General features: G+C 36.8%; 1 protein-coding gene across 1 annotated transcript in view; it reads left to right on the top strand.

Moving 5' to 3' along the window:
* The window catches only part of LOC122561728 (protein PHTF2-like), a 52,129-nt gene that overhangs the window by 13,564 nt on the left and 24,972 nt on the right, over nucleotides 1-13,593 (top strand). The window contains exons 5-8 of the mRNA XM_043713802.1: nucleotides 7,689-7,887; nucleotides 9,234-9,401; nucleotides 9,736-9,948; nucleotides 11,578-11,706. Of these exons, the coding sequence (XP_043569737.1) occupies nucleotides 7,689-7,887; nucleotides 9,234-9,401; nucleotides 9,736-9,948; nucleotides 11,578-11,706 (709 nt within the window). The remainder of the gene's footprint in view (nucleotides 1-7,688; nucleotides 7,888-9,233; nucleotides 9,402-9,735; nucleotides 9,949-11,577; nucleotides 11,707-13,593) is intronic.

The raw sequence follows: 13,593 nt of genomic DNA, 5'->3' as shown, positions 1-13,593 counted from the left end.
AAAGACAATGACTCTACAGCCTTCAAACCAGAGTCTACATTATGCTTCTTTCTCCCCACCCCCACCCCCACCCTCCTCTCTTTTATCTCTCCACCCGTCAAGCACTCTGCCTGTATTCCTGATGAAAGGCTTTTGCCCGAAACGTCAATTTTCCTGCTCCTCCGATGCTGCCTGAACTGCTGTACTTTTCCAGCACCACTCTAATCCAGAATCTGGGCATCTGCAGTCATTGTTTTTACCTCCTACTTTAGTCACACCGCCTGACACTCTTGATCACCTGCAGAGCCTTATTATTCAGCCTGTTGACATTCCACTTATACTATTTGTATGATCTTTTGATCTCTCCAATTATAAATTTGCGCCTGTGTGCTTCTCATCATTTCACATGACAAAAGAGCAGCAATTTGGAAGCTTGTGATTTCGAATAAACCTGTTGCTGTGTGACTTCTGATCAGGTTTGGGAAATGCACCTCTGAAAAGTTGCCCCAATAGTTAACCCAGCACAGACCAAGAACTGAATACGATACTATCCTGGTCCTGTATAGTATGCAGCTTTCACCAGGCAGTACAATACCGCCTTTGGCAAGAACCTTGAGAAATATGACTTTCCTCAACTAAGCCACAGAATCATATTATAGAGACTTAATAATTCATTGTAAATGTCAATCAAACAATTCATTTTTAACAATAGAATTTATATTTACTTATGCCATATATACTGTCCCAGGATATATGTTTTTGGATACTGAGAACCTTGGGGCAATTTAAATATCTGAAATAAATGCTAGTTTTAACCATTCCGTATTCTACAGGACTTTTAATATATGAAATCATGTTTGTCCTGTTCCATATATACTACATAATGACCATTTCTAGCTCAATGTTCTTAGTTACCTCTAAGTTAATTATTGCCCATAGTTTTGAATTGAACACAGTGATTCTCTTCATTGTCAAAACCTGCCTCAAATATTCAGTTTTCTTAAAAAATTGAAAGCTTGATTCAGGTAAATATAAAGATCTGTTAGCTTACAAAATGTAAAGTCATGATTATGATGAAAGCGGTTAATTAGATTTGATACATGTATGGAGTGATATGATCTCTGTAGACACTAATAATGTTTGTTTTTGTTTTGGAGAACCAAAAACCCATGTATCTGGTTAAAAGAATGAAGGGACTCAAGGTTGACAGTTTAGACCAAAGAATTTTAACATAAGTAAAGCAACATGAATACTAATAAGTATACTATCATTGGAAATTGATGACATTAAAATTATTTAAAACGTAGATTGAACACAATTACTCTGAAGCAAGTTTCTTCATTACATCCATACCCATTTCATTTACAGCCCAAAAACTCAGATACTTATCAGGTTTTGGAAGGTTAACCACTTGATCTAAACACAATTTCAAAGATTATTTCTTGGGTCTTCTTCTAATTAGGCTGTTCCCTTCAAATCTCCTTCAAGCATCCCTACTCTAGGCCTGTTTTATATACTCCATTGTACTTTCCCCTCTGCTCAGCCACCCCAGAAACCCTAATGATTGTTAGTAGACTCTCTCAGTTGTCAAGATCCCAATTCTCTCCTCCTTGGACTGACAAAAAAAGAAACAATGGGACAAATTGGCCCTGGAGAAAAACTCACCTCATTCTTGCACAAAACACAATTAGTGAGGTGGCAACAAGGTCCATGGACAGCTTATTAATGGGCACTTAAGGATATCAACTGACCACCTCCCTGATCAAGACCTCCCTGTTAAGCAGCAAATGTGGCTAGTTAAGGTATCTGTTGGATTTCAATTGCTGACTCACGTTCGCCCACATTTTTCTTGAAAAGGAAAGTTCCACCCCAAGAATGTTAAACACTTTCAACCAACATTCATCATTTCAATTGAATTATACTTGAAAAAGGTATCACTTGCAACCAGCTTATTCTAAACTAAAACTGTTTGTTTGATAGCAGAACTCTGAGGAAGGGCTGCTCGACCAGAAACGTTAACTCTGATTTCTCTCAGCAGATGTTGCCAGACATGCTCAGCTTTTCCAGCAATTTCTGTTTTTGTTAAATCTTGCTGCATTGGATCTGGGAGACCTCTGCATTAACAGTCCATGGAACCCATGTCCTCCACAGAGAATTTAAAATGCACCTGAAGGTTGCTCTCTGTTGGCTCCCTGGCAGCCTAATTTGCCTATCTATTACAGTCCAGCATGTTTCTGATTCCATGTCTGACCATTTCAGGAAATTTGCCTGATTATTGGAAGACAGTAGGTTTCTGTTTCAACAGTTCCACCCCCTGTGCTGTTTCACTGGCCTTCTATACTATCTCTGTATCTGTTGCCATGGGATCGCTAATATTCCACATTTGGGATCAGGTTCCACAAGTTATCTGAAAACATTGAGGTTGTTTTGACCCTTCCAATATGTTATCAAATTGCTTGTGCAACATTCAGACTTGGATGAGCCACATTTTCCTTCAGATGCATGTTGGGGAGATTGAAATAGCAGTTCTTTTACCCTTACAACAACCTCTGTGATGTAACTCTGCCATCAATTTGATCAACCTCCTCTTACTCAAGTTGAACCAGACTATCAACACCCTTGGCATTTATCAACTCTGAACTGAACTTCCGATATCTTACTCGCTTCCATCACAATAACTGCATGCTTCTTTTTCCTGAGTCAAGGAATGTTGGTAAGGACCACCCATGTTTACAGAAATCAGGAATTGGAGGCGGTTTTGACATGGGGGATTACTGGGTTCAAGAGTGTTGAGTGATTTGTGTTTAATGAAGAATTAGAAAGATAATTTCTGCCTTATAGAGGATAAGTTCGCAAAAGATCCAAAGAGCAAAACATTTGATTAGATTAGATTAGATTAGATTAGATTACTTACAGTGTGGAAACAGGCCCTTCAGCCCAACAAGTCCACACCGACCCGCCGAAGCGTAACCCACCCATTCACCCCTTTACCTAACACTACAGGCAATTTAGCATGGCCAATTCACCTGACCTGCACATCTTTGGACTGTGGGAGGAAACCGGAGCACCCGGAGGAAACCCACGCAGACACTGGGAGAATGTGCAAACTCCACACAGTCAGTCGCCTGAGTCGGGAATTGAACCCGGGTCTCTGGCGCTGTGAGGCAGCAGTGCTAACCACTGTGCCACCGTGCCGCCCATTTGACTAAGCCAAGAGACTACATTTTGCAATAGATGCTATAACACCTTGTATAATTCTGAAGTAGCATTTGTGCAAATTATTGTTTCTACTATTTTAAAATGGAGCAAGGGAAGTATTTGAGATTTATCAGTGGTCCAGCCATTTGAAGCTCTCATTATACTGAATAGCTACAAACAAATACAAGTCAAGAGGGAATAGAAGTGCCAAGAAAGGATATGAACATCAGATATGGAGTGTTGGTGTCAATTTATTTTGAAGTTCATGTTATGAAGATGTAGGTGTACTGTACCTTTTAAGAGAGTTAAATGCTAGCAAAAACTACCTGACAACACCAAGTGTTTTGAAAAAGGTACAATGTAACATTAGCTCCAGCTACTGGGGTAGCTAGGATAGTCGGTTGCCTGGAAATGACAAAAGAATCGAATTAGGCTAATCAGTTCAAATTATAATCTGAAAAATACCAAACTCCAATCCAGTTTGAATTTAGTATATTGACAATCTTAAAACCCTATGATGCAATCTGATTCTTTAAGAGTGGGGAAAATTGAACAGTTGAGAAGAGAACTGCCAAGCTACCAGCATGTAAAGACGGTCTGAAAAATAGCTCTCTTAAAAGGTGCCTTTATCAGTCAGTAACCTGTGAAGCAGAATCCCCAAGAAGAAGAAAGAAAGATGACAGGAATATAGAGAAAACTGAACGCTGCCTGATTTTGAGATAAGAAGTTTTGATTTGTAAATCATAATCGGACTAGTATTATAGAAGGGAAGGTATTAGATTAGATTAGATTCCCTACAGTGTGGAAACAGGTCCTTCAGCCCAACTAGTCCACACCGACCCTCCGAAGAGTAACCCACTAACTAATGCACCTAACTCTGTGGGCGATTTAGCATGACCAATTCACCTAAAGAGGTAGGAGTTGTAAATAGTTTAGTTAAATATTCTCTGTTATACTTCAAGAAATAAAGTTGTTGATTTTTTTATTTTAAAAGTTCTTGGCTTCTTGAATTTTCCCAGATTACTGCATGGAACAAATCTTTTGTGTTGTTAGTTTACAGTAAACTATGTCATAACAGTTGGAGCTCACCTGGGATTTGAACTGGTTTAGACAGATTTTAATAAATTTTGGGTACAAAAAATCCCAGCAGATTTAAACACTTGCCAATTAGTGTCCTAATTTTTAAATAAAACATAGGTGAGACAATTTGTTTAAATTTGGTGACTTGTGGTTGATTAAATAAAAAGTGAGAGAAATAGCTTGTAAAATTGCTAAATACGTTCTGGGCTTTGAAGATGATTCTCAAATTTGCCAAGGAAGTTTAGAAGGAAAGATAAGGCATGGTGGCACAGTGGTTAGCACTGCTGCCTCACAGCACCAGAGACCTGGGTTCACTTCCTGTCTCAGGCGACTGACTGTGTGGAGTTTGCACATTCTCCCCGTGTCTGCGTGGGTTTCCTCCGGGTGCACTGGTTTCCTCCCACAGTCCAAAAATGTGCAGGTTAGATGAATCGGCCATGCTAAATTGCTTGTAGTGTTAGCTGAAGGGGTAAATGTAGGGGAATGGGTCTGGGTGGGTTGTGCTTCGGCAGGTCAGTGTGAACTTGTTGGGCCGAAGAGCCTGTTTCCACACTGTAAGTATCTAATCTAAAGCTGAAATTGTCAGGGAATTATTCAAACACCTAGACGTATCCGAGAAACAGACAAGTGCAGTAGAGGTAGAAAAACCTCAATTACAATTGAGGAAAATGGAGTTAGAAGATAAACAGAGAGAGGAGAAAGAGAGGAGAGAGAAAAGGTTCTTAGCTGAGCAAAGAGAGAGAGAAGAAAGGGAGAAACTAGAAGAGAATTTGAACTTGAGAAGTTGCGACTTAGTTAGCAAAGTCAAGTTAACAGGATGGAGATTAAAAGGGAAGGCAGTATAAATCTATAAATATGTCCAAACACTGGCACATTTTGATGAGAAAGATGTTGAAGCCGCCTTTATTTTATTTTAAAAATTGGCTAGGCAGCTGGAGTAGTCCGAGGATGTATGGGTAATCTGGTTCAGACTAAACTGGTAGGCAGAGCTAGTGAGATATTTGCCACACTGTCAGATTGAGATTATGAAGAGGTTAAACAGGCTATTTTAAGTGCTTATGAATTGGTGCAAGAAGCATATATACAGCGGTTCAGAAACACTAAGAAGGAACCAGGTCAGACTTAGGTTGTGTTCGAAAGAATTAAACATAGTCATTTTGATTGATGGGTGTGTGCTTTGAAATAGATAAAAGCTTTGAGGCTCTAAGAGAGATTATTCTGCTGGAGGAGTTTAAAAACTCACATCCAGAGATGGTAAGAATTCACCTGGAGGAACAGAAAGTTCAGGAAGTGAGAAGGGCAGCAGAATTAGCAGGTAAGTACATGTTGGTGCATAAGAAAAGCTTCAGTTCAGAATTTCATTCTGTGAGGGATAGAAGTTAGGAGAAGGGAGATCCTACACTACTAAACCAAGAGTAGAGGGCAATGGTAATAATTTACCACAGGATAAAAAAGAAGCCCAAGAGGGTGGAAAGGATGTGAATGGCCATCTTTTCATTATGATGGTTCACTTTTTTCTTAAGGGGGGGAGGTGTTATGAAGATGTGGGTTTACTGTACCTTTGAGTTAATAGCAAAAATTACCTGATAGCATCAAGTGTTCTGGAAAAGATACAATGTAACATGGGCTCTAGCTACTGGGGTAGCTAGGGTAGCTTGTTGCCTAGAAATGAAAAAATAGATTCGAATTAGGCTAATCAGTTTAAATTAAACCCTGAAAAATACCAAACTCCAATCCAATCTGAATTTAGTATATTGACAATCTTTATAGCCATTGACACACTCTGATGCTTTGTAGGTATAAGAGTGGGGAAAATTGAACAGTTGAGAAGAGAACTGCCAAGCTAGCAGCATGTAAAGATGGTCTGAAAAAGGGCTCTCTTAAAAGGTACCTTTATTAGTCAGTAAACTGTGAAGCAGAATCCCCAAGAAGGAGGGAAAGAATGACAGGAATACAGAGAAAGCTGAAAGCTGCCTGGTTTTGAGATAAGTTTTGTTTTGTAAATCGTAATCGGGAGTTTTATTGGACTTTTATTGTAGAAGGGAAGATAATAAAAAGATTAGAGGAAGGAATTGTAAATAGTTGTTAGTTAATTATTCTCTGTTATACTTTAACAAATAAAGTTAATTTTTACTTTAAATAGTTTTTGGCCTCTTGAATTTTCACAGATTGCTGCATGGGATAAATCTTTTCTGTGTTGCTAATTTACAGTAAGCAGGAGAGTTTACCCCATGTCATAACAACATCTCCAACTATTTAAAAATGGCAGGGTTGGTTGGAAAAAAAAGCCGTTGTTGAGGGTAGTTGATCTGACAAAAGCAAAAACCTTGCATACTGGTTAGATTTAAACTTGAGTATTGTGTACAATTCTGAGTTCAACCTTTTAGGAAGGTGTTCTAGGAAGGCCTTAAGAAGGGTGCAAAGTAAATTTGTCAGAATTATACCAGGGATGAGGGACTTCAGTTATGTGAAAATCTAAAGAAGTGAGATTGTTCTCCTTGGAACATATATCCTTGAGGGGAAATTTATCAGCCGTGTTATGAAGGGTTTGAAGAGAAAAAATAAGGAGAACCTATTACTTGAAAAGCAATGATGCAGATTCAAGGAATTTAACAATGGCATCAAAGTTAGGTGAAAAATATTGTTATATAGTGACCATTTATGGTCTGGAATGCAGTGTGTGAAAGGGTGACAAATGTAGATTCAATCATCATTTTGAATAGGATATATACTTGAAAACAATTTAAGTTATTGTGCTTTCCAGAAACAACAGGAGAATGGGACTACTTGGGTAGCCCTTTCAAATAGTGATGGGCCAGGTGTCCTATACAACTATATAAAATGAGTGAAAAGAATCCGGAGGGAGTTCCAGGCTGAATTATGAAGAGATGCTAGAGAAATATATAGGAGAAAGCACTCAAATTTTAATTTTGTGTATACTAAAACATACTTTGTGGGAAAAACTGAGAAGAAAATATAGAAGATAATTATAAGCTAAGAGACCCTTACAAGCCTGATTACAGAAATAACTTCATAATATTTTGTTGTGGAATGCATTTCCACCAAATGCAGTTAATGAAAGCTGGAGTGTTCAAAGTTATCACAAAGTGGTTAGTTTCGGTGTGGGAAAAGTATAATACATTTGTTATGAAAAGTAGTTGTTTCACTATCTGACATATTGTACTTAAGCTCTTGAACTTGGATAAAAGGACAGTGTGCACTCCATTTAGACCAAAACAAAACTCTACCTGTGAATTTTTCAGAAGTTTGGCTCCAGGATGGTGATATGTTTCTTTAGCTATCTTGACACCCGGCTGACTAAAGAAATTTAATAGCAAATTTCTGCAATTTCGACAGTCTTATTTTGACTTAACTTGCTGTGTTGAATCTAGCAACTAAACAAAAGACCGAATTTTACCTTTATCTTTAAGGTCAAAGAAAACCAAACTTTCGATAGACAAATCAACAGAAACAGATAATGGCTATGTTTCTCTGGATGGAAGAGTGAGTAACAAAAGCCATGAAGATATTAAGGTATTTCATACTGCTCACTATGAAATGATGGGACCTGAAGATTACAGCTCAATTAGAGGAACAGGAAGAAATACACACAGTCCTGTAAACCATAAAGTAAGTGCATTAGAATCTGTTGGCTTGTTGTTAGTAAGTCCACACAAACCATAGAGCATGCTTGGACTACTGTGAATTGAACCCAGTGTGTTTGAGATTGTCATGTGCTTGAATCAGAGGATGAAAACTTGGAGAAGAAGACATTCACAGTCTGATTTTACAAAATCTTATAAATATATGGAATAACTTTCCAGGAAAACATTGAAGATGATATGGAAGCATTGAATGGAGAATTTGATAGCTACTTGAGAGTTTTGCAGGGATAAGTTTTGAGACCTGTTAGTTGGACTGTATAATCTGTTCTAAATTTACATTTTCCTGTATTCACCTGTACACTCTGAATAATATTTCTTTAATTGAAAGTAGGTTTAATTCTATCGGTCACCTTTTGTAGTATGGAAACCTAAGTCATAGATTCATCCTCAATACTATGATCCTCATTGTAAAACCAGGCTAGTTTGGATCCAAGTTTTGTTTCATTTTTTTAACCATGGATGTCATTTAATGAACACATTCACAAGATAGTGCTCATGTACTTTTAGCACAAAGAATACAACACTTATTAAACAAGAAAGTCATGAACACTATTACAGTAGACAAAAGTTGGGACAATTTCATTACAGAATCAGGAAAAGATTCAAACTCTCACTAGCTCTTCTATCCAAATTTTCCTAAAAACATGCAAACCTCAGTGAAATGTTGCCAATCTCTTCACACTAGGGCTACTTTTCAGGGTCAGGCTGGTACAGTTGCAGCTGGTTTTCTTTTGATGAATTTCTGTGCAGTCACGAGATGTTTTTTCCCTTCATCTCCTTTAATCTGAAGAGATTATATTCCATATAGAGATGGACAGTAATATAAATCTTTTGCTTGTGACTTTCAAATTTGAAAACTACTTGGTGACTATTTTAGCAGAGGAGGTAGTCACGGAAATTGGCAGAAGCAGAATAAGTGGAATGCCAGTGTCTAGGAATGGTGAATCAAGGGCAAGATAATGTCGAAGGTGCTTTTGGCAAAGCAAGACTATTTATGGAAGAAAGAAAAGACTGCATTTTCAGAGGTCTGGAGTTCAACTGTAATGCATAATACAGTTAGTATTATTTTTTCTCACCCTATGATAGGTGACTCAATTGTGCATAAACACTTGCAACACCAGCCTTTCCTCAAGAATTTCATTTCTAGCGCTCCACGAACATTCAAGAATTACTTCCTTGCAAATGAGGGAATATTCAAAACTCTCAAATTCTACAGACAACATACAGGATGCCTGTTATGAAGGAAGTGGAATTCGGGAAATTATTGTACTTTAATCATTTGGCTTTTCTCATGTTCATATTTTTAAATAGGAAGGATCGAGACCAGTCATAAATATATCCGATGATGTTTCAAGTGATGAAGATGGTGAAGCTGGATCGCAAGCATTCACACAACGTCGGACCGGAGAACGAATTTCCAATGACAATGTATTACGGAATAGAAAATCTAATCAGTATAAAAGACACTACACTCCTGAGGTTATAGACTTTTTGTTTATTCTCTAGTTCCTTCTTCTTCATCATAATGAGCAATATTTTATATGATACATGGTACTTTACTATGATAACACTGTGATGGACATTAATATTGATAAAACTTAGTTAAGTCTTAAATTTATGAGAATTACTTTTGTAATGAAAAGACTACTAAAACGAAGAAGCCAAAATGAATACCAGGCAGTTGGTCTTTTAAAGTCGTAAGTTATGTTTCAATTATAGTTGGTAGTTATCTAAGTAGGGGTAGTACATATTTCTAGTTTCTGTTGATGACTTGTACTTTTAAAAGTGTATTTCATGTCAAATTATTTTGCAGGAGACTGCTAAATCTGCTACTAGTTGTAGTTCACGCAGTTCGAGACAAGATTCAGAAAGCACGCGCCATGAGTCAGAAACTGAAGATGTATTATGGGAGGATCTTCTGCACTGTGCTGAATGTCGTACTTCCTGCACTAGTGAAACCGAGGGAGAAAATTCCCACTTGAATTCCTCGGGGAGGAAGGAATACAGAGATGATCCATTTCACCCGGTTTGTTTCAAATAATAACTTTATTAAATGTTGTTTCTTCAATAATATTTAACTTGTATATTTTGCGAGAGTTAATTATTTAATTGAAGGCAGTATTTAAATTAATTTTAGTTGCACAATTAATATTTTGTCCATAGTTTCAGACTGGTGACATCTGTTGTGATTTGGATTCTCATTTTCAGCAAAAGAAAAACTATTCTGCACGCCTTATGTATTGAAACCAATCCCTAAGTAATCCAGACAATAATTCTTTACAATACAATGAGTTATATTCATTATATATCTGCAACTGGAACTATTAGTATTAGTAATGTGAAATGCTTCAAAGGCATGCTACTAAATACACTTAGTCACTATGTCAAAGAAGGTAATAACAAGCTGAATCTCAAGATGGCAAGCTGTTACTTATGGGGTACTGCAAGGGTCAGAATTAGTTCCACAATTGTTCACAGTCTGTATGAATGATTTGAATCTAGGGAACAATTGTAATTATTGATTCCAAATTTGCTGATGATACCAATTTGTAACCATGCAATTCCCATGGCTAATTCACCTAAGTTACACATCCCTGAACACTATGGGCAATTTAGCTAGCCTGCACATTTTTGGACTGAGAGAGGAAATGGGAGGAAACCCCCACAGATGCTCCGGGAGAATGTGCAAACTCTACATAGACAGTTGTCCGAGGCAGGAATTGAACCTGGGCCCCATTGCGCTGTGAGGCATCAGTGTTAATGACTGAGCCACCATGCCGCCCGAATTCCTGGAATGCGGGATTATTTAAAGGGGAGAGAAGGAGTTCATTTGGCCCATCGGGTCGACACTGGCTCTTCAAATCCACTGCATTATTTACCTCTTCCAATTTCCTACCTTTTCCCCATACCCTTGCACATTATGTCTTCCAAAATAATCATCCCAATACCTGAATGTCTCAATTGAACCTACTAGGTAATACATTGGACATTCTATCTATTTGTTACGTGAAAAAGTTGTTTTTTTTTCTTGCATAACATTTACTTCTTTTACAAATGACTTTCCTCCCTAAACCTCCTGGCCTCTTTACTTCCCTTTCCTCCTTTTGAGATGTTTAAAGCCCAAATTTATAATCAGACATTTGGGTCACTATCACATATCCACTTCCAGCGCTACATCTATTATTGACTGATGAGGAAGTGACAATTGTATATATTAATGCCAGTTTTTATAAAGCTTTAAACTCTTTCTCTCTGGGTATGGGAAACACTGGTAAGGCTGCATCTATGGCACATTTTTAGTTGTTGTAATTTGGTGTTAGTGAGCCTTCTGGTTGAACTAATATTGTGGTGAGAAAAGCACTAGCAGCAACAGTGTTATTTTTCCAAAGTAAATATAAATTGCAACTTTGCAAGTACAACCAGTGCCTTATGTAGTTACAATGATATAGAATCCATGTGTTTTGCTAAGAATAGTTTGTATTTATAAATGTGACTAAATTAAGGGAAAAAAATCCCTTGAATTCACATAGCATTAAAGGAGGAGGTAAAACAGTATTTGCTGATCAACACGAAAGAACATGTAATTGGGACCCTTCGACTATAAGTTAGTGTTAAAGTGTTTGTGTTGCTTTATGAAAACCTATCCTTTTTCCAGAGTCATTCACCATGGCTTCACAGCTCCAGTATAAGTTTGGAAAGAGTAAGTGCAATCGTCTGGGAATGTAACGAGTGTAAGAAAGCTGATATGTCTGTGATGGAAATCAGTGGAATGATTATGAAAAGAGTGAGTATAGCACTTTAAAGACAGTAACAGAGTTAATATTTTGAGTCCAGTATGAATCTTCAGAACTTCAATGAACTTCATTGTTCTCCCACTCTGCCCACTTCAATTTTGGTAATTGTTCTTTGTCTTCCCTTACTAGACAATGGAACCTTTACAGACATGCACTTATTACAATTACAATAACTTTATTGAGTACTTATGAAAAATAGCAAACTTCCATATCAGTGATATTTCTTTAATAGCTATATGTTCCTAGCAATTATACCACTAAAAATTTTTGTATTTTGTTTATTTATTCTTGCAGTCTTCTGCTAGTTTTGCAGTCCATTCCATTTTTCCTCCTTTTTCAATTTGTTCTTTTCATTCTGATTGTCAAAAAATGCCAGATCAACATATGAGAAATGCTATAGTTTACTGACAATATTATTGGAATAGTATGACTTAATTTGACTAATAGCTGTGAATATAAAGATTGAAAAAACAGCTAAAATTTGCACAAAGCATTCTTTAAAATTATGTGACATCAATTACAGGCAAAATCTATTCTGGGATATATTGTAACTTGTTCACTAGAGTGCAAAACAACATTCCCATTTTAAAAATGAAATCCTTCCTCATTAAGGTCTGAAGTCTTATAATTTTCTACACATTATCTCAATATGGTTGAAGACCCTTGTTACTGCAATTTGTATCCTGCTGTTATGGACCAGACCAAACCAAACCCCATCAAAATATCTTAAGAATATAGCCTAGGCATAACCTTTTCTTATTTTAAAGGCAAATGTAAAGCGTTCCAGATGGGGATATTATAGATACTCAAATATAAGCAAACACACTTTGTATTTTAACTTTTGTGTAAACATAAGAGAAAATAAAAATAAAAGAAAAATTGTTTTAACTGTAACTCTATTGAAATGCATAACAAAATAATATATATTAATATATTACTACTAATAATAAACTTCCAATATAGTAACATCCTTTAAAGCACCCTAAGCAAAGGCAAATGCAATAAAACAGATTGCCTCACATGCAATTCCAGCAACAGGAAGAGAACCCCAACTTTTAACTGTAACAGAGAGAGGAATAAGAGTTTGCGCATCCCAGTTTCGAGACCCCAGCAATTGCTGAAAGCTCAAAGTAAAAATCCTGGTTCTGTGGAACTTGACCCTACCCATTCAGGATGTTTCTGTTGTTCCAGTTTCTAAAAGAAGTGAAACCAAGGCCTCAGAAACTGTTTGCTTTATTGGTATTGAGCATACCACTTAGAACATCTATCTCAACCTTTCTTCATTTAAAAAAAAAACAAGAAAAATGCACTTCGTCAATCCATAGTAAATGGAAATGACAAAGCTTAGTACCATCCTGGTTTTAGGGCCTCAGAAGAGTAACTTTGTGAGAAACATAGAAAATTCAGCAATATTCAGCAAGTCAGACAGGATCACTGGAAAAAGAAAAAGTTGACCTTTTGTGTCAATGACCTTCAATAGAACAAGATGTTAGAGATGAATAATCTTTTAAAGCAATTAATGTTGATGAAGAAATAAAGCTAATTGGTAACAAAAATCAAAATGACAAATTTCACTAGATTGCATTATTTAAGGTGTAATAGAAGGGAGCACTAACAATAATATAGAACGGGGACCAGGACTTAAAATGTCAACATTGTATTTAGGTTTAAGTTCAATCTATGGAGCTTTCATTTACTCATCGATTCATAGGAAGCATGATAATAGAAGAGTAATTTCTTCTAAGCAAAGATTTCCTATAAAGTTGCTGACTTTATGGTTTCAGAAAATCAAGTGTACTTAGTATTACACACAATTGATCACAACTATCAAATTAATGGGATGTTTTTCTAAATCTCAATAGATGTTAGACATCTGT

Source organism: Chiloscyllium plagiosum, chromosome 23 (assembly GCF_004010195.1).
Source record: "Chiloscyllium plagiosum isolate BGI_BamShark_2017 chromosome 23, ASM401019v2, whole genome shotgun sequence".
NCBI lineage: Eukaryota > Metazoa > Chordata > Chondrichthyes > Orectolobiformes > Hemiscylliidae > Chiloscyllium > Chiloscyllium plagiosum.
Note: the sequence above shows the minus strand (reverse complement) of the source record. Positions and strands in the feature narration are given on the sequence as shown.